This window comes from Natator depressus, chromosome 7, assembly GCF_965152275.1.
Source record: "Natator depressus isolate rNatDep1 chromosome 7, rNatDep2.hap1, whole genome shotgun sequence".
Lineage (NCBI taxonomy): Eukaryota > Metazoa > Chordata > Testudines > Cheloniidae > Natator > Natator depressus.
Window position 1 is genome coordinate 120,177,546 of NC_134240.1, and position 19,060 is coordinate 120,196,605.

The 19,060-nt window shown below is 45.9% G+C and overlaps 1 protein-coding gene across 2 annotated transcripts in view; it reads right to left on the reverse strand.

The window, feature by feature from the left end:
- The window catches only part of SUFU (SUFU negative regulator of hedgehog signaling), a 118,089-nt gene that overhangs the window by 21,763 nt on the left and 77,266 nt on the right, over positions 1–19,060 (reverse strand). For both annotated transcript variants that reach the window (XM_074959462.1, XM_074959461.1), the window contains exons 9-10: positions 3,703–3,837; positions 1,649–1,787 (exon numbers count right to left, since the gene is read on the reverse strand). In XM_074959462.1, coding sequence (XP_074815563.1) covers positions 1,649–1,787; positions 3,703–3,837 — 274 coding nt within the window. The remainder of the gene's footprint in view (positions 1–1,648; positions 1,788–3,702; positions 3,838–19,060) is intronic.

Sequence of the window (19,060 nt, forward strand, 5' to 3'; positions counted from 1 at the left end):
ATTTGAGGTGGTGAGGGTGCTATAGGATGATGTGCTGCAGTTAGTGCCCTATTTTGGGGACAATGTAAGACAGGGATCCTGAACACGTCTGATCATAGAATCATAGAATATCAGGGTTGGAAGGGACCTCAGGAGGTCATCTAGTCCAACCCCCTGCTCAAAGCAGGACCAATCCCCAACTAAATCATCCCAGCCAGGGCTTTGTCAAGCCTGACCTTAAAAACGTCTAAGGAAGGAGATTCCACCACCTCCCCAGGTAACCCATTCCAGTGCTTCACCACCCTCCTAGTGAAAAAGTTTTTCCTAATATCCAACCTAAACCTCCCCCACTGCAACTTGAGACCATTACTCCTTGTTCTGTCATCTGCTACCACTGAGAACAGTCTAGACCCATTCTCTTTGGAACCCCCTTTCAGGTAGTCGAAAGCAGCTATCAAATCCCCCCTCGTTCTTCTCTTCCGCAGACTAAACAATCCCAGTTCCCTCAGCCACTCCCCATAAGTGATGTGTTCCAGTCCCCTAATCATTTTTGTTGCCCTCCGCTGGACTCTTTCCAATTTTTCCACATCCTTCTTGTAGTGTGGGGCCCCAAACTGGACACAGTACTCCAGATGAGGCCTCACCAATGTCGAATAGAGGGGAACGATCACGTCCCTCGATCTGCTCGCTATGCCCCTACTTATACATCCCAAAATGCCATTGGCCTTCTTGGCAACAAGGGCACACTGTTGACTCATATCCAGCTTCTCGTCCACTGTAACCCCTAGGTCCTTTCCTGCCGAACTGCTGCCGAGCCATTCGGTCCCTAGTCTGTAGTGGTGCTTCGGATTCTTCCGTCCTAAGTGCAGGACTCTGCACTTGTCCTTGTTGAACCTCATCAGATTTCTTTTGGCCCAATCCTCTAATTTGCCTAGGGCCCTCTGTATCCTATCCCTACCCTCCAGCGTATCTACCTCTCCTCCCAGTTTAGTGTCATCTGCAAACTTGCTGAGGGTGCAATCCACACCATCCTCCAGATCATTTACGAAGATATTGAACAAAACCGGCCAGAGGACCGACCCTTGGGGCACTCCATTTGATACCGGCTGCCAACTAGACATGGAGCCATTGATCACTACCCGTTGAGCCTGACAATCTAGCCAACTTTCTATCCACCTTATAGTCATTAAAGAGCCCATAACTTTTCCAAAAGATTAAGCTGTTAACCCTGATGGCCCTGGCTAACTACTAGTTTAGGTAACTCCATTCTGCCTCCCTGAATTCCCCTATTATCTTTTACCCCTAAGGTATTTGCACGGTAGTGGCAGGAGGAAGGAACCAAAATATGTAGAATTTGTAAAGTGATCTGGGGCTCAGAGATGAAAATTGCTGTATGCATTTAAGATATTAGAAATTGCCAACCAATGTTTTAGATTTCAAATTCCATTCACCTAACTAGGAATAGTTCTACATTTTTAATCATTTCTGGAGCTACTGAGAGTATCATATAATAATCAGGTGTTTATCATCAGAGAAGCTGCAGCAGGATGCATAGCTTTGTTATAAGATTTGTAGGCCAGAGAAACCTGCACACAGGGATTGTTTTTTGAAGGAACTGAAAAGGAAGGAGGTAAAAAGAGGAAGAAGGAGGAGGAGGAGAGGCTCTTACTTGTAACCAAGGCCCATGTGCTGCATAAGGATGCTCCTCTGTAGCAAAGGCTCCTTCTACTCCTGTCGATACAAACGTGATTGCTGTATCCCCTGTAATACTTTTATATGTAAAGTGCCGTCCATGTAACAGCCTGCCCCTGGAGAATAGAATACACATACATAAACGGAGAGGTCATAAGCAGGTCAGTACAGACCCACCACAAGATATACACTGGAGTATCTGTGATCACTCTTAGGAATACATCACACCCCAGTAACCACAAATTCTCAGTAAATGTACGAATGACTTTCACAGCCTTGTCCCTTAAGTGCGGGTCACAAGTCTCTTCTGGAACTCTGGAAGAGCACATGTGCCCTCACACCCTCAGTCCCAAGGCTCCACTTCCGCATTACAATGCTTCTAGCCGAGGAAGACTGAATGGGACTTTACTAGCATCCCATTTGCACCAGTCACCCCCACTGATGCATAAGGCACAGAACTCCCAACTCCATCAGCTCAGAGAACACCAGCAGGACTGAGTACAGAATTCACATCTCTTCTGTGGTGGCGCAAAGCAGTCCCACTAGGATAATGAGCTGGCCCTAACTTCTACAACTTAATAGCTCATGTTATATATTAATCTATTACCTAGTAATTTATTAAATTTAGTCTGTGCCAGTGGACTCTTTTTAAATAAAACATTTAGGAGAAGAGAAACATGTTTGTTCATCTATAATAAATAATACTTTATTGTGATGGTGCTTTCCATGTAGGAATCTCAAGTCGCACCAAAGGCATTGAAGTTCACAGCCTCAGTGAGATGTGAATATGTTATCCCCATTTTACAGCTGGAGCTAATTAAGGCACAGAGAAGTTAAGTGACTTCCCATGTGACCTGGTTTAAACAACTATGGATAGAATTCATATCCTATTCCCAGCCTTGTGCATTAGCCCCATGTCTATCTTTCCTGGACATCCAGGAAAAATAATCTGAATTAACTAAAGGTGTGAATTTGAAGTGGATTAGTTAAATCCTATTAAATCCCTATGTGAATGCTATTAATTAGAATTAAAGTTGGCCTTAATTCTGAATGAGGGTGTTCACACAGGTGTTTAATGCGGTTTAACTAAACCTCTGCAAATTCACACTTTTTGTCATTTGGATTAACCTTCCTGGATGTACCCATGTAGACAAGCCCTTAATTTATGATGCTGCACAATTCAAATCATAAATATCTAGTGATCTCAGCCCAACCAGTACATCTGAGAGAAAAAAGTTTAGAGGCAAGTTACTGCATCCTTTATTGCATTTTTAATTTTAAAGTAGTCAACAAAAATTATAATTGTAAACTCAGTAAGAATTAGTGGCCTTCAGTTTACTCTGAACTCAAAGACCAGAACTTTCTTACAATTTCTGACAAAAGCATTTAAACAAAAAAATCACTAGCTGAATTTTCTGGAGATTTAGACAGGTCATTAACTGGTCAAAGCCCTGATCCCCTCCTTAGGTGCAACTTCTCAAGATACAACCTTTACAGTATATGTGCAGTGCAACATGTGCACTTAGGTGTACAAGTGACAGAATTTGCATATACAAAACTGTGTGCATAACTGATATCAAATGTTTGCATAGAACTGCACAAGTTAAAGTTGATGTCTTAAGGGATTTCTGTGACAGGACTGTAGGAGCTATCCCTTGGTTTGATAAGATACTTTAGCAGCATTAGTCTGATCAAAAAAACTCTGCCGATCAACCCCCAACATAAAACATGGGAAACAAAAAGAGTAAAACAATTTCGGCATGATGAACATATGTGCACAGTAGAAAGACAAGGTGGATGAAGTAATACTTTCATTGGACCAACTTCTGTTGGTGAAAGAGACAAGCTTTTGAACTACACAGAGCTCTTCCTCAGGTCTGTGGATGGTGTCATCTGTTTCTAATGTTTTTGGCAAAGTGTCTCAGCTATGGTCTTTTTAAATTTATACAGGATCATCTGTATGAAGAAACAAGGCCATAAGGCAGAATTGTAGCCATTAAAGCAGAGCTCAAAGAAACCAGCTCCTCTCACCTTAGACAAAGTGGAATCAGTGCGCCAGACTCCTGGTTGAATTTCAGGTGCACGCTCTCAAGCTGTCTTGTGCGGATTAGCTCATGAGGAATGATAGCTGCTGAGCTCTCACTCTCTAAACTATCCTTACGGCTTCTAAGAGAAAAAACAGAGTGTACCTATTTAGAACCTGAGACTCACATTCCAACGATTGTCAGCCTTGTGAAAAGACAGCAGAAAAATTCAATGATTATTTAGAGCACTTCCGTGAAAGCTGTCTAACGGAAGGACACAACAGCTTGCCAGAAGGACATAGCTAATTTGCAAGCCACCCATGTCTCCATTTTACAACTGTGGCCCACAGACTACAGATCCTAGCATGCAATGCTTCATCTTGATCCAGTGGCCTTAAAAGTTCTGGAAATAAAGTTTAATAAAGAATGGGAGTAAAATTATACCGTGAAGCCAGAAGCATGACAAAATGTTCTGTAAGGTACAATGCCGCATGGGCAGAGGCAAGGCCTGTGGGACCTAACAGGTCACCCATACCCCATTTGTTCACAGAACATTTGTTCATAGAACAAATGGGGTGTGGGTGACCTGTTAGGGAATGCAGCATTGTACCTTACAGAACATTTTGTCATGCTTCTGGCTTCACGGTATAATTTTACTCCCATTCTTTATTAAATTTTATTTCCAGAACTTTTAAGGTCACTGGATCACGATGAAGCATTGCATGCTAGGATCTTATTCTTTAAGAAACGGGGCTGTCCGGAAAGCTCTGTGCTGTCCTGACTCACTGCTATAGAAGCTTAGTGTTAGAGAGCTATAGTAAAGAGACATAATCTGAATCAACCCCACCCTTTTCCTTCATCAGACCAACCAAAGGCTTTAGATGTTGCATAACCAGTTCTTAAACACTCTAACTTCTGCTAGCATTAAGTACAATATTCAAAGTACAAAAGCCACACACAATTCACAGACTATTTGTAGACCGTTTTCCCTTTGAAGCAGAGCTGCTTTAAAACAATGCAGTCTTTATACTATATTTTACAAGGGCAGTACATTACACATGGTAATGTTGTTTAACTTAAAGGGTACATTCTGCAATTATGAACTTCACAAGACAGAATCTTCGATATAATCAGGTAGATATCTCAAAATACCGGATCATGAACTAAAATACTTTATATGTTCAAAGACTAGCATTATAATTCCTTGTGTGTTTGTAGAGAACACAGGAAAAGATGGTGCCTGACCTAACGATCTTACATGCAATAAGAAAACCCCTCTCCCAAAAACACATCAAACAAAAAGCACTGATTGATCAGAAGGACTGGGATCAAGGACAGAAAGGGGTGGAGACAGCGAAGAAGCCAACTGACTGGAAAGGGAAGGACATATAGAGTGCCATCAACTTACATGATGTCAGAAGAGACAGGGTTTACATTTCTCTTATCTGTCAATCCTGGTTTAATAGAGGCAACACATTGCTAGGGTCTCATCTACACTACAGAATCATTGGGTTTGGTTGGGAGAAGAGAGGAGAGAAGAGAGGAAAGAGACCGGCTGACAACACTCCAAGCACTTGTCCCCTGACAGTTAAAACATGCTTGCAATTCGATCCTGCAGGGCAGACCAAACAAAATGTTACCATGTCACAGTGCAGTTCAGGAACATAATTAAAATATGGCTTGATCCTTTCTATGCTGTAAGATGGAGATGTCTCAGATGCAGAATGTGAGAATCATGATGTAACAGCTTGTCCACCAAGGATGTTGATTTGGGGTCTGTCTTCACTGTAGAGTTAACTCGGGCTCTCACTCCTCTCACCATCCACATCTACAACTCTCTCACCTGAGTTTGATGATACTTTAAACCTGGGCTAGCTGGCTCATCTAGGGCTATAGGCTAAAACCTAAGTGAGGCTTTCAGGAGGGCTGGTAACCTACTCCCACTATGCAGTAAGGAAACAGGCTAAACAACTTGAGTGCTGACAGTCTTCCAATGCCTTTCCAAAATTCCAACCTGCCCACCGCCCTCTTGTGCCAGAAGGGCAGACATATTCTCCCAGTTTATTGGGAAAGAAGCAGAGCAGCACAAAAGATCATGGTATGTGTCCCCTGCAGCCCTAGTGACACACATGGGCGAGTGCAGCACTGGTGAGGACACAGTAAGTGGGCTTTGCACTGTGACTACTCCTATCCGGGCTAGGCTAACCCAGGTGCTGATCACCTGAATGCCAGTCATCAGATTAACTTTGCAGCGAAGACACATCCCTTTGTAGTCTAGCTGGTATCTAAACCTGAGAGTTTAAACTGGTTCATTTTTTACAGCTCCATGTAGGTGGGGCCTTAAAACACTGGAATGGGCCAGACACTGAAGAAAACACTTTACAGTTTGATTACCCAAGAAGTGCATGGTTGATTAATGATCAATTGACCTTAACCTAAGGTTTACCTGAACTTCCTTATCAGATCTTATATACACATTACCCTGTGGGAAAGTTAGGCTTTGTCTACATTGCCAATTGAACGACAAGTTTTGTCATTCACAGGTGCTTAAAAAAGCCCCTCCTTCCCTTCCCCCCCCCCAAAGACAAAGGTTTTGCCGAGGCAAGTGGCAGTGTAAACAGCTCGTTGTGCCACAACGCACACCCTGCTCTGAGGAGGTCAAAGTGTTTTGTCCACAAAAGTGCCGACAAACAGCCTTTACACTGCCCGACTTCTAGCGACACAACTGTGCAGTGTAGACAAAGCCTTAGCCTGTCATCTAGAGCAGAGGTGGGCAAACTATGGCCTGCGGGCCACACCTTCCCGGCCCTTGAGCTCCCCTCCCCTGCTATCCCCCCCCCCTACAGGTATGCCGCTAGATGGGCAGCTCAGCTTGCACCCGCCCACCTCCCAGGCTTTCCCATAAGCCAGTCCTGCTGCTCTGAGCGGCATGGTAAGGGGGCAGGGAGCGGGGCAGTTGGATAAGGGGCAGGGGGTCCCCGGGGGGCAGTCAGGGGACAGGGAGCGGTTGGATGGGGCAGAGGGGCAGTAAGGGGACAAGGAGCAGGTGGCACTTTGATAGGTGTGGGAGTCCCGGGGGGCAGTCAGGGGACTGGGGGGGGTAGGGAGGGGTTGGATAGGCATGGGAGTCCCAGGGGGCCTGTCAGGGGGCGGGGGTATGGATAGGGGTTGGAGCGGTCGGGGGGGGGGTCGGATGGGGGGGGTCCCCAAAGGGGGTGGTCGGGGACAGGGAGCAGGAGGGGTTGAATAGGGGGTAGGGTCCCAGGAAGGGGCAGTCAGGGGGGCAGGCAGTGGGAGGGGGCAGATACGGGGCTGGGGCCAGGCTGTTTGGGGAGGTACAGCCTTCCCTACCCAGCTCTCCATACAGTTTTGCAACCCCGATGTGGCCCTCAGTCCAAAAAGTTTGCCCACCCCTGATCTAGAGTTTCCAATTATTCATTACCAAGCCCCCCAACAGGATGTCGGCCACCAGAAACATAAGAGATTTTAGACCTTAAGTTTATCAACTCATGTGCAATTACAGAATTGGTGTACATATGGGCATATCCAGAGTTATTCAGCAATTTTGTTAGCAAAGATGGCAGACTGGGTATCGGCCTTTTTCTACCCAGACGGGTTAATGCTTTGAGTGGCTTTTGTCTGGGAATTTAAGTTTAGAATGGGTAAGCATTTACACAATAGAGCTCCATAGAGTTTACCACAAACCTAAAGCATGCAGGCTCTCTGGGGTTGGGGAGGTTTTTTGTTTTGTTTTTAATTCACTAGTCTGTACAATGCCTAGCACAATGGGCCTCCGATTCCTGATTAGCCCCCACAGGTGCCAATATCATAATGATAACACTGTGAAGCTGGGCTTTGTAGGTCATATTAAAAACTCTTGTTTTTAAATGTGAATGCTGCTTGTGCATTATGTGCTCACAAGACGACATTGACTAATATATCACTTAGCTGTATTTCAAACAGGTTTTCTCAGACCCTAAATAATTAAGACTTACATTAATCAGTAACCAGCCATTCTATTAAAAAGGGTGAATGTGTGAAGCAATATGGCAGTTAACATTTAAGTAACATCAAATAATTAGCAATCCCTTCAGCTAAAAGCATTTCCAAAATGGTTACAACTGCTGTGTTTGTTGTTTCTTTGAACAAGGGTTGTTCCTCTGATTGTGGTCGGGGGTGGGATCTGTTTACATTAAAAAGGGTAAAGCTGGGTAGCTGAATCGAGGTTTAGGCCCTGTCTACACTGAAACTCTCTGAACACTTTGTGACACGGATCGTTCTAGACATGTGCGTCCACACATAATGTAGTTAATAAAAGACAGTAGCTATGTGGCCTACATCACTGTATTCCTATGATCAGGTTGTAACATGCCTTTTGCTATATAAATGTAAACCCACAACTATGAATGTGTAGCAGAGCTGGCCTATCCCCTCCTTGCACAATAAGAGACCCCGAGTGCATTTTCCCTCCCACGTGGCTGCTGCTCTTGCTCTGTGCACACATCCCCAGGGCACATGCTCCTCTGTTGAGGTAGTGGGGGCAGCTGCCCAGATTTTCCCAAAATGCATGGATAGGAACACGGGTAGGCAGCATGATGGGTGCAAACATTGTGGGGGCTGGGTGAAAAGACAGCTATACTGAGGACACCACTCAATCACTGGTTGTTGTCGCCGGGTCAGTTGAAAGTCACGGCCTGTTTACGACACACTGGGCCTCTACAGCAGGAAGTCCATATGTAATGCTTCTAACGTAGACCTACCCAGCTCTCTCCATGTAAAAACCTAGTGGCTGCGCACGTAGTTTTTACCTCGATGTAGCCAGTAGATATATAAAAACTACCCATGTCTCAGCTCTGCTTGGATTTTACCTCGACGTAGCCAACTCAAGGTACAAAAACAAAACGCCTCACCTTTTTTGCAGTGAAAACAAAGCCTTGGATTTCTTTTTAAATTGTGTCTCAGTTTTCCCATCTGTGAAGTGGACATACCTCCCTCGATTGCAATAATTAACCGAGTGGTGTTTTTAAAGTGCTTTGAGATGCTCAGATAGAAGGCGCTACAGAAAGGCCAAGAATTAGATCTGACTTTCAGATTATCGAGCGTGCAATGGACACAGAACTCTGCAAGAGACATTAACATTCTTACAGCAGGAATGGAAATCCTTGTTCTGGCCCGTAGAAAGGGTGACAGTCCAGACGAGGGGTTGATGGAATTGCTGGGGCGTTATTAATAAGAAGCTCACGGAGTAGCTTTCCCTGCCATGCATAACTTGTAGTTTCAAATTTTAAAGGAGAGTTGAGAAACACTTTGGTTTCTAGCACCAATATCTCCAATTTTATGATTGTTGTTTACCCATAACCTTCCACTTCCCCACCCCATCACCAAATAAATCAGGAGCAAAGGCTGGTGTAATTTTTCTTGTTATGACAGAGCAAGCTGACTACTATGTACATTGTTGCAAACTTTGTCTATTCCAGATTTAATACTTCATCCAACCCACATAAATAATGCTTGTTTCTCTGTGTCCAGAAAAAACAAGTCGGCAAAAGCCAGGGCTGGAGTGTTCGGAAAGGCAGTACATTTAAATGTAAGCAGTATGCCGGAAATGCCCCAGTTTGAGGACTGCACATCTAGCATTTTATGAAACTGGAGGGGAGTTGGAGGAGATTAAAGCACATTTCCAAGTGATTGAAGACTTGTGGGAGGTGTAAGTGTGGGCAGTTGTCAGATTAATTCTTTAGATGATTAAATTCTTTTTGTTTCTTTAAAGCTGTTTGTAGCTGGGTTTGATGTCTCCTTGTTCTGGGCGAGCGTATTGCAGCAGTTACCAAGGTGACTTTAGCTGACTTTTAACTATTTTTCCACCCTCCTCACCCCCAGCTTCAGTTCCTACCAACAGCCCGAATCTGTTTTTCTCTTTTTAAATCTTGTGAATGAAGATTAACAGCAACAGTTAGCCAAAGCCACAGCAGATTTCTAAAACTGGCTTCTGTAGCACAGGTGGGCAAACACAGATTGCAGCCTCCTCCCACTTGAAGCAGGGAGAAGAGGCCTGGGGAGACTACAGGTTCCAGCATGCGATGCTCCATCTTGATCTGAGTGGCCACGCGCTGGGACCTGTAGTCGCCCTAGGCTCTCAGCCCATATTAAAAGGCGAGAGTGACTGCAATCTGCTTCAATTTATGCCAATTAGCAGCCGCCCTTCGGGCTCCCAGAAAATTGCCAGAGCAATCATTGGTTGCACAAGTTTGGATGTGCCTTCTTTATGAAGCAAGTCATGTTATAGCAACCTCTTCTCAAGCTGTCCCAATAGCTATTTTATAGGTCTGGTTGGGGTAAGGGGACTTTCTTTGTGGAACAGCAATACCTAGTGGATAGGGTGCTGACCTGGGACTCTGGATTCATTCGTGGCTCTATCACTGACCTACATTATGACCTTGTGCATGTCCTCTCAGCTCTGGGCTTCCAGTGCCCCTCCAACCCTTTGTATGTCTTGTCTACTTAGACTAAGCTCTTCAGGGCAGGGACTGCCTTACTATGGCTTTGCACAGTTCCTAGCATCGTGGGGCCCTGAGGACATCAACTGAATGCAGTACAAGCAGCAACAAGCCACCCCAACCCCCAAATCCATTTTGAAAGTTGTATGATAATACTGTTAATGCACTGAGGGATTCTCCTTATAGCTAAAACTGGACTGGAATCAGGAGATCTGAGTTGTATTCCTGGCTCTGCCACTGACTCCCTGAGGGATCCTGAGCAAACAACTTCTCTATGCCTCAGTTTCCCCATCTGTAAAACTGAGACAGTGCTTCCCACATAGGGATGTCATAAGGATTAACCCCTTAATACTTGTCAAGCACTTTTTGATTCTCAGATGGAGTGAGCTATAGAAGAACAAGCTATTCTATCGGTGACAGCAATATAATACAACAGACAGTGCATTTCCAGGTGCTTGCTATACTCTGTTGCTGACTAGTCACTCAATCTGCGGGCCTATCCCTGGTGATACCCCTGAAATGTATTAACACCCCAAAATGCACCTGCTTCTGGTCTGCGCTGCATTCGTTACTCAGGCAAGACTCCCACTGAAATTGGTAGGAGTTGGCTTAAGTAAGAGTAGTAGATTGAGAAAATAAGCTGTGTGATCATGGAGGACTTCAATGTGAGTGACATGCTAGAGCAGTGGTCTCCAAACTGGGGTGCACACACCCCAGGGGGTCCACGATCCCAGGGGGTGCACGGCAGCAGGAGCGCCGCCATACGGCACTCCGCCGTTTTTTTCCTTCGGCGGCAGCTCTGCACGTCCACAGCTGGTGTTCCCCTCCAGCGGCACGCCTGCGGCTGGTCTTCCCGTCTTCTTCTGTCGGCGGCACACCTGCGGCTGATCTTCCCGTCTTCATCCTGGGTCTGCGTGAGCCAAAAAGTTTGGAGACCACGGTGCTAGAGGACTCACGCTGCCAGTACTAAAACATCCTTAGAGTGCCTAAATATCAGAGATGACAATTTCTTAACTCAAAAAGTGTTCCAGTCAACATGAGGGAATTCTGTATTAGATCTCATCTTGACAGTCAAAGAGGAACTGATCACAGCACTAAAACATTAATGGTAGCTTAGGTACAAACAATTATGACTTGATCACATTTATAACGTGCAAACAGAACAGAGTCCAGACCAGTACACACACTTGGTGCTGTAAATATTCCACAAAGCTGAAAACAATCAGCTGGAGGGACAATTTAAATCAGAAAAATGAGAATGGTAATTGGGAATTGTTCAAGAAGCCCAAAAAGCCTCAATCAAGGAAAAAGGTCATGCTGGTTAAAAGAAAGTGCAGGTTACTTGCTGTAACTGGAGGTTCTTAAAGCTGTTTGGTCCCTACCTGTATTCCACACCTGGGTACGCATGCATGCCATGTACCCAAGTCCAGAAATTCTTCAAAGCAGTGTCCGTGGACATGCACATGCCCAATAGCTCCCCTTGTGCTCCCGACTGAGGCTATAAGAGGCAGTGTGGGTCAACACCTCTCCAGTTCCTTCAATCACCGCAAATCCAACAGGATAGGAAATATAGGGGATGGAGGGCAGATAGTGGAATTCAGATAGGGATGACATCTCAAAGAACCTCCAGTTACAGGAAGTAACCTCCACTTCTTGGAGTGCTGGCCCCTAAGTGTATTCCACACATGGGTGATTGGATTGGCAAGTTGTGTTCAGACTGGAAGGGGGTGTGAGGAAGATGGCAGTAAAAGATGCTTACAATACTGCCATTCCTACCACTGCATCCACAGCCAATGCATGAACTAGTGTAGTGTGTAGCGAACGTGTGGACAGAACTCCAAGTTGCTGCCCTGAAAATGTCCTGCGGTGGGATGTCAGATAGGGATACCATAGAGAAAGCGTGTGCTCATGCAGCGGGAGGGATTCTTGCTATTTTCTAGCTCTATAAGATGCATCCTGAAACCCATTTAGAAATCCTCTGGGAGGATATGGCTTGCCCACCTGACCTTTCTGCTAATGCAATACAAAGTCTCAGATTTCCTAACGGGATTGGTTCTTTGCAGGTAGAATGCTAGGGTGCCAGACGTCAGGGGAGTGAAGCCTCTTGTCTTTGAAGGAAGCATGGGGTTTCAGGAAAAAACACAGGGATGTATAATTTGATTGATGTGGAAGTCAAACCATCCTGGGGAGAAATTGGGGGTGTAAACGAAGAGAAAACTTTCTCTTTGTGGAACACTGTATTCAGTGGGTCCGCCATGAGGGCTCCTAGCTCACTGACCCTCCTGGATGAAGTGATGGCCACTAAGAATGCAACCTTCATGGACACTTGGGCCATGGCGCATGTCACCATATGTTCGAAAGGTGGACCTATGAGTGTTGACAGAACAAGGGTAAGGACCGATTGAGGCATAGATATAAGGACTGGCAGGAAGGTCGCAATCAAGCCTTTCATAAACCATACAAAAATTAGGTGGATAAAGATGGAATGTCCTTCCACCGGAGGAAGGAAGGCACTAAGTTTGCTATGGGTACACCTAGCAGTAATAAGAGCAAGACCTGAAGCCTTCAGGGACAGGAGACAGTCTAGGACAACCAGAATGCCTGGAGAATCTGGAAAATGTTGATGGAGTCGTGCTCAGACCAAAAAGCATCTCTATTTGGCTGGGTAGCAGATTCTAGTAGAATCCTTTATAATTTGGTTAAGGTTTCCTGAATGGGGCTAGAACATGAGTGTTCTGGTTCTGATGCCCATCCAAACACCAGGCCCCGAGGTGGAGTGAGCCCAGGCTGGGATGTTTGATTTTACCCCAGTCCTGGGTTAGGAGATCCAGAAATGGACAGATCCTGCTTGGTGGGTGGGCAGACATGGTTAGTCATTCCATGAACCAGATCTGTCTGGGTCCGTGGAATGTGAGGATACCTATACCTCTGTCTATACCTGAGACAGAGCTCGTTAATTCACTTTAACTACTGAGAACGACAATTTAATGATGAGTAAGTGAATGTACAAACAAACAGTTTTTCAAAGTCAAAGATACATGAGCAGAGTACTTTTCCTGCTGCAGCGAGTACTGCTGCTCTAATTCTTTAGGCTATTTAAGGTCTCTGGATGAAGAGAGCTAAACCCAATACAATATTGACTCACCATACTACTCCTTAGTATTTTGCCAAAGTAATTCAGTCTCAGTAACAGGAGACCTCACTCAGTTGCTCAGCCTTTGTTGAGAAATGGGTCAGATCAATGTGGAATTGGGTGAAAGGCACTGGCATAGTGAGTTGTAGCCATTAGTAATTTTAACCTTAGTTCGTACACTTCACTAGCTGTAGATTTATATGCTATCCCTTAGTTGATGACTTGAACCATTTTATTGATATAGTGTTTACAAATACTATTGCCCTCTGCGATGAGATGTTCACCCCACACTAGCCCTGCAGGGATTAATAGAGGCAAGAGAGGCCAATTAGCTGTAGGTTGCACCTGGAGGGGAGCTAGGATGCAACGAGGCTTAATCGGGACTGAAGCTCATCTGGGCAGAAACAGATGTGGGCTTCTATCAAGCCAGGGAGCTGGCAACAGAGGGTTGCAGTGAGAAACCCTGCAGACACACTCCCTGATATATGGGGGCGTTGCTGGAAGGGTAGGAAGCAGTCCAGGGAAGGAGCAGAAAGGGCTAGGAGATTAGACCTGAACTGCCGGTTCAAGGGTCTGGAACCTGGGGTAGAGGGAGGCCTGTGGGAATGGCGCAGGCAGCGCAGGGGACAGGGAGACTGCTTGAGACTGTATGAAGAGTCCAGTGGCACCTTAAAGACTAACAGATTTATTTGAGCATAAGCTTCCGTGGGTAAAAACCCCACTTCTTCAGATGCATGGAGTGAAAATTACAGATGCAGACATTATATACTGACACATGAAGAGAAGGGAGCTACCTAACAAGTGGAAAACCAGTGTTGACAGGGCCGATTCGATCAGGGTGGATGTAGTCCACTCCCAATAATAGATGAGGAGGTGTCAATTCCAGGAGAGGCAAAGCTGCTTTTGTAATGAGCCAGCCACTCCCAGTCCCTATTCCAGCCCAAATTAATGGTGTTAAATTTGCAAATGAATTTTGCTATTTCTCTTTGAAGTCTGTTTCTGAAGTTTTTTTGTTCAAGTATAGCTACTTTTAAATCTGTTATAGGATGTCCAGGAAGATTGAAGTGTTCTCCTACTGGCTTTTGTATGTTACCATTCCTGATGTCTGATTTGTGTCCATTTATTCTTTTACATAGGGACTGTCCGGTTTAGCCAATGTACATGGCAGAGGGGCATTGCTGGCATATATCACATTAGTAGACGTGCAGGTGAATGAGCCTCTGATGGTGTGGCTGATGTGGTTGGGTCCTCTGATGGTGTTGCTAGAGTAGATATGGGGACAGAGTAGGCAATGAGGTTTGCTACAGGGATTGGTCCCTGGGTTAGTGTTTGTGTGGTGTGGTGTGTAGTTGCTGGTGAGTATTTGCTTCAGGTTGGGGGGCTGTCTGTAAGCAAGGACTGGCCTGCCTCCCAAGGTCTGGGAGAGTGAGGGATCGTTTTCCAGGATAGGTCCTAGATCATTGATGATGTGCTGGAGAGGTTTTAGCTGGGGCTGTACGTGATGGCCAGTGGTGTTCTGTTATTTTCCTTGTTAGGCCTGTCCTGTAGTAGGTGATTTCAGGGTACCCGTCTCGCTCTGTCAATCTGTTTCCTCACTTCCCCAGGTGGGTATTGTAGTTTTAAGAATGCTTGATAAAGATCTTGTAGGTGTTTGTCTCTGTCTGAGGGATTGGAGCAAATTCGGTTCTATCTTAGGGCTTCGCTGTAGACAATGGATCATGTGATGTGTCCTGGATGGAAGCTGGAGGCATGTAGGTAAGTATAGCGGTCAGTAGGTTTCCGGTATGGGGTGGTGTTTATGTGACTATCACTTATTTGCACTGTAGTGTCCAGGAAGCGGATCTCTTGTGTGGACTGGTCCGGGCTGAGGTTGATGGTGGGGTGGAAACTGTTGTAATCTAGGTAGAATTCTTCAAGGGCCTCCTTCCCGTGGGTCCATATGATGAAGATGTCATCAATGTAGCGCAAATAGAGGAGGGGCGCTAGGGGACGAAAGCTGAGGAAGCGTTGTTCTAAGTCAGCCATAAAAATGTTGGCATACTGTGGGGCCATGCGGGTACCCATAGCAGTGCCGCTGACTTGAAGGTATAAGTTGTCCCCAAATCTGAAATGGTTGTGGGTGAGGACAAAGTCACAAAGCTCAGCCACCAGGTGTGCCGTGGCTTCATCAGGGATACTGTTCTTGACAGCTTGTAGTCCATCCTCATGTGGAATACTGGACTTCTATATCCATGGTGGCCAGGATGGTGTTTTCAGAAAGATCACCAATGCATTGTAGTTTCCTCAGAAAGGCGGTGGTGTCTCGAAGATAGCTAGGAGTGCTGGTAGCATAGGATCTGAGGAGAGTCCAAATAGCCAGATAATCCTGCTGTAAGAGTGCCGATGCCTGAGATGATGGGGCGTCCAGGGTTTCCTGGTTTATGGATCTTGGGTAGCAGATAGAATACCCCTGGTCGGGGCTCTGGGGGTGTGTCCATGTAGATTTGTTCCCGTGCTGTAGCAGGGTGTTTCTTGAGCAGCTGGTGTAGTTTCTTTTGGTACTCCTCAGTGGGGTCAGAGGATAGTGGCGTGTAGAATGTGGTGTTGGAGAGTTGCCTGGCAGCCTCCTGTTCATAATCTGACCTGTTCATTATGGCTACAGCACCTCCTTTGTCAGCCCCTTTGATTATGATGTCACAGTTGTTTCTGAGACTGTGGATGGCATTGTGTTCTGTACGGTGAGGTTATGGGGCAAGTGATGTGGTTTGTTCACTATTTCAGCCTGTGCACATCTGCGGAAGCACTCTGTAGAAGTCCAGGCTGTCATTTCGACTGTCAGGAGGAGTCCATGCAGAATTCTTCTTCTTGTAGTGTTGGCAGGAGGGTTCCTCTGGGTCAGTGCACACTGTTCAGTGGTGTGCTGAAAATATTCCTTCAGTCAGAGATGATGAAAGTAGGCTTCCAGATCACCGCAGAACTGTATCATGTTCTTGAGGGTTGTGGGGTAGAAAGAGAGTCCCCGAGATAGGACAGACTCTTCTGCCAGGCTAAATGTGTGGTTGGATAGATTAACAATATTGTTAGGTGAGTTGAGGGTACCACTGTTGTAGCCCCCTGTGGCATGTAGGAGTTTAGATAGTTTACTATCCTTTTAACTCTGTAGAGAAGTGAAGTGTGTGTTGTAAATGGCTTGTCTCGTTTTAGTAAAGTCCAGCCACGTGGAAGTTTGTGTGGAAGGTTGGTTTTGTATGAGAGTCTCCAGGTTTGACAACTCATTCTTGATCGTCTCCTGTCTGCTGTACAGGATGCTGATCAGGTGGTGTCTCAGTTTCTTTGAGAGTGTGTGGCACAGTCTCTCACCATAGTCAGTGTAGTATGTCAATTGCAATGGATTTTTTACCTTCAGTCCATTTGGTATTATGTCCATCTGTTTGCACTTGGAGAGGAAGATGATGTCTGTCTGAATCTGTGCGAGTTTTTTGTTGAGGTTGATGGATTTCCACTCCATATGGCTAAATTTAGTGCCTTGCATGGGGACAAGTATCAGGGGGTAGCCATGTTAGTCTGTATCCACAAAAACAATGTATGAAGAGTGACTCTGGTGAGACCTCAGAAGGGGAAAACAATTGTGGCTTAGGAGAGGAGCCACAGAACGAGTGATTAAGGCAAGGGGCTGAGTGACCACTGGACAGGGCCTGGACAGCAGCGAGCTAATTCCCCAGACAAGCCACGAGAAGGTGCTGCCAAGCGGCGAGTAGCTGACCCTGTTACACCCTCACAGAGGGAGAGTGACCTAGAGGATTCAGGAAGGGAGCTAAGAATTAACAACTCCCAGGTTCCAATTCTGGCTCTGCTTAGAACTTCTGGCCTTGGGCAAGTTAGTTATCCTCTATTTCCTCATCTGTAAAGTGGAGAGAACACTTACCTACCTCACAGCGGTGTTGTGAGGATTAATTGCCGGGGCTGTTAAGGTCTCTGCCCAGGATCTATTATGCTAAGAAATTACATAGAGAACAAAGCTTGACTCTGAGTGCCACTGATCTTCTACACCAGGAGTCGGAGCAGTATCTGGCTCCTGCACAGATTCCTTGCAACTTAGTCTGCGAGCTTCATGGAGCGGGAAGCATCCCTTCTTGTCTGTCTAGAAAGCACCCACCATGCTGCAGGTCCGAACCAGCAAATAATGCACACTAATGAGTATAAAGAAAAGGAGTACTTGCGGCACAAGTACTCCTTTTCTTTTTACGGATACAGACTAACACGGCAGCTACTCTGAAACCTGTCACTAATGAGTATATTTATGCATATAAGCCCCATTTTTCCCAAGCAGTGAAGCAGAGTATTATGTTATCCTGGTCCAAATGACAAATCATTTCCAAAGATTACTAGACATGTTTTTATTTAATTTCTATGAACTGACTAATAGGTGTTTATGAATGGAACGAACAGTCATTTTGAGAAACAATTGTCCAATGCACTTTTAAACCTCAGGAGTGTTTTCAGTCATATCTTTAGGAGAAGAGGAACTGAACTGTCTACAGTAATAACTACAAAAGAAAGTCCAATCTTGTGACTCGTGCTACAGCTGCCCTGAAGAGTTTAGACCAAAACCAAATTTTCTCTGAAGGAACTTTTCTTAGGACTTTGGGACAAACTGAACTGGTATTAAAATCAGTGGAATTACTCACATTCTTACAATTAAGCACATGCTGTGCTGGACTGGGGCCGGAGTGCTGAGCAAACTGCAGGATCGAGCCCTCTCAGCAACTGAAAAGAGAGTTACCTTTTCTGTAACTGGTGTTCTTCGAGATGTGTTGCTCATGTCCATTCCATATTAGGGGTGTGTGTGTGTGCGCGCGTGTGTGTGTGTGCACTTGCCGCATGCACCAGTGCTGGAAGTTTTTCCCCCAGCAGTATCCATAGGGGACCGGCTCTGGCACCCCCTGGAGAGGCCCCTGCATGGTGCAGTATAAGGGGCACTGCTGGCTCCCCCCACACTCAGTCCCTTCTTGCCAGAAACTCCGACAGCGGGGAAGGAGGGCAGGTCATGGAATGGACATGAGCAACACATCTCAAAGAACACCAGTTACGGAAAAGGTAACTTGTCTTTTCATAGAGTGCTTGCTCAGGTCCATTCCGTATTAGGTGACTCCAAAGCAGTACCCCTAGATGGGGGTAGGAGTTCACGGACGTGTAGATTGCAACACAGCTCTGCCGAACCCAGCGTCGTCCCTGGCCTGCTGAGTGATGGCATAATGAGCGATAAATGTGAGAACAGAGGACCACGTTGCGGCTCTACAGATGTGCTGGATGGGGATGTGCGCCAGGAAGGCCGCCGAGGACACCTGAAAGATAGCGTGCTCTTCTCGAGTGGGCTCTGACAATTGGTGGCAGCGGAACCCCCGGCAGGTCGTAACAGGCCCTTATGCACGAGGTGATCCAATTGGAAATCCTCTGCGAGGACACCAGGAGGCCCTTCATCCTATCTGCTGTAGCGATGAAGAGTTGATTTTCTGAAAGGCTTGGTACATTCTAAGTAAAAAGCCAAGGCTCTCTGGATGTCCAGGGCATAAAGATGCCTCTCTTCACTGGTCTTGTGTGGTTTGGGACAGAACACCAGGAGGAAGATGTCTTGGTTCATGTGGAAGGTGGAGACCACCCTTGGCTGGAAGTCTGGGTGGGACTGCAACTGAACCATATCTTTCTGTATGGCAGTTCGGAGGTCAAGGCTTTAATTTCCGAGACCTGTCTCACTG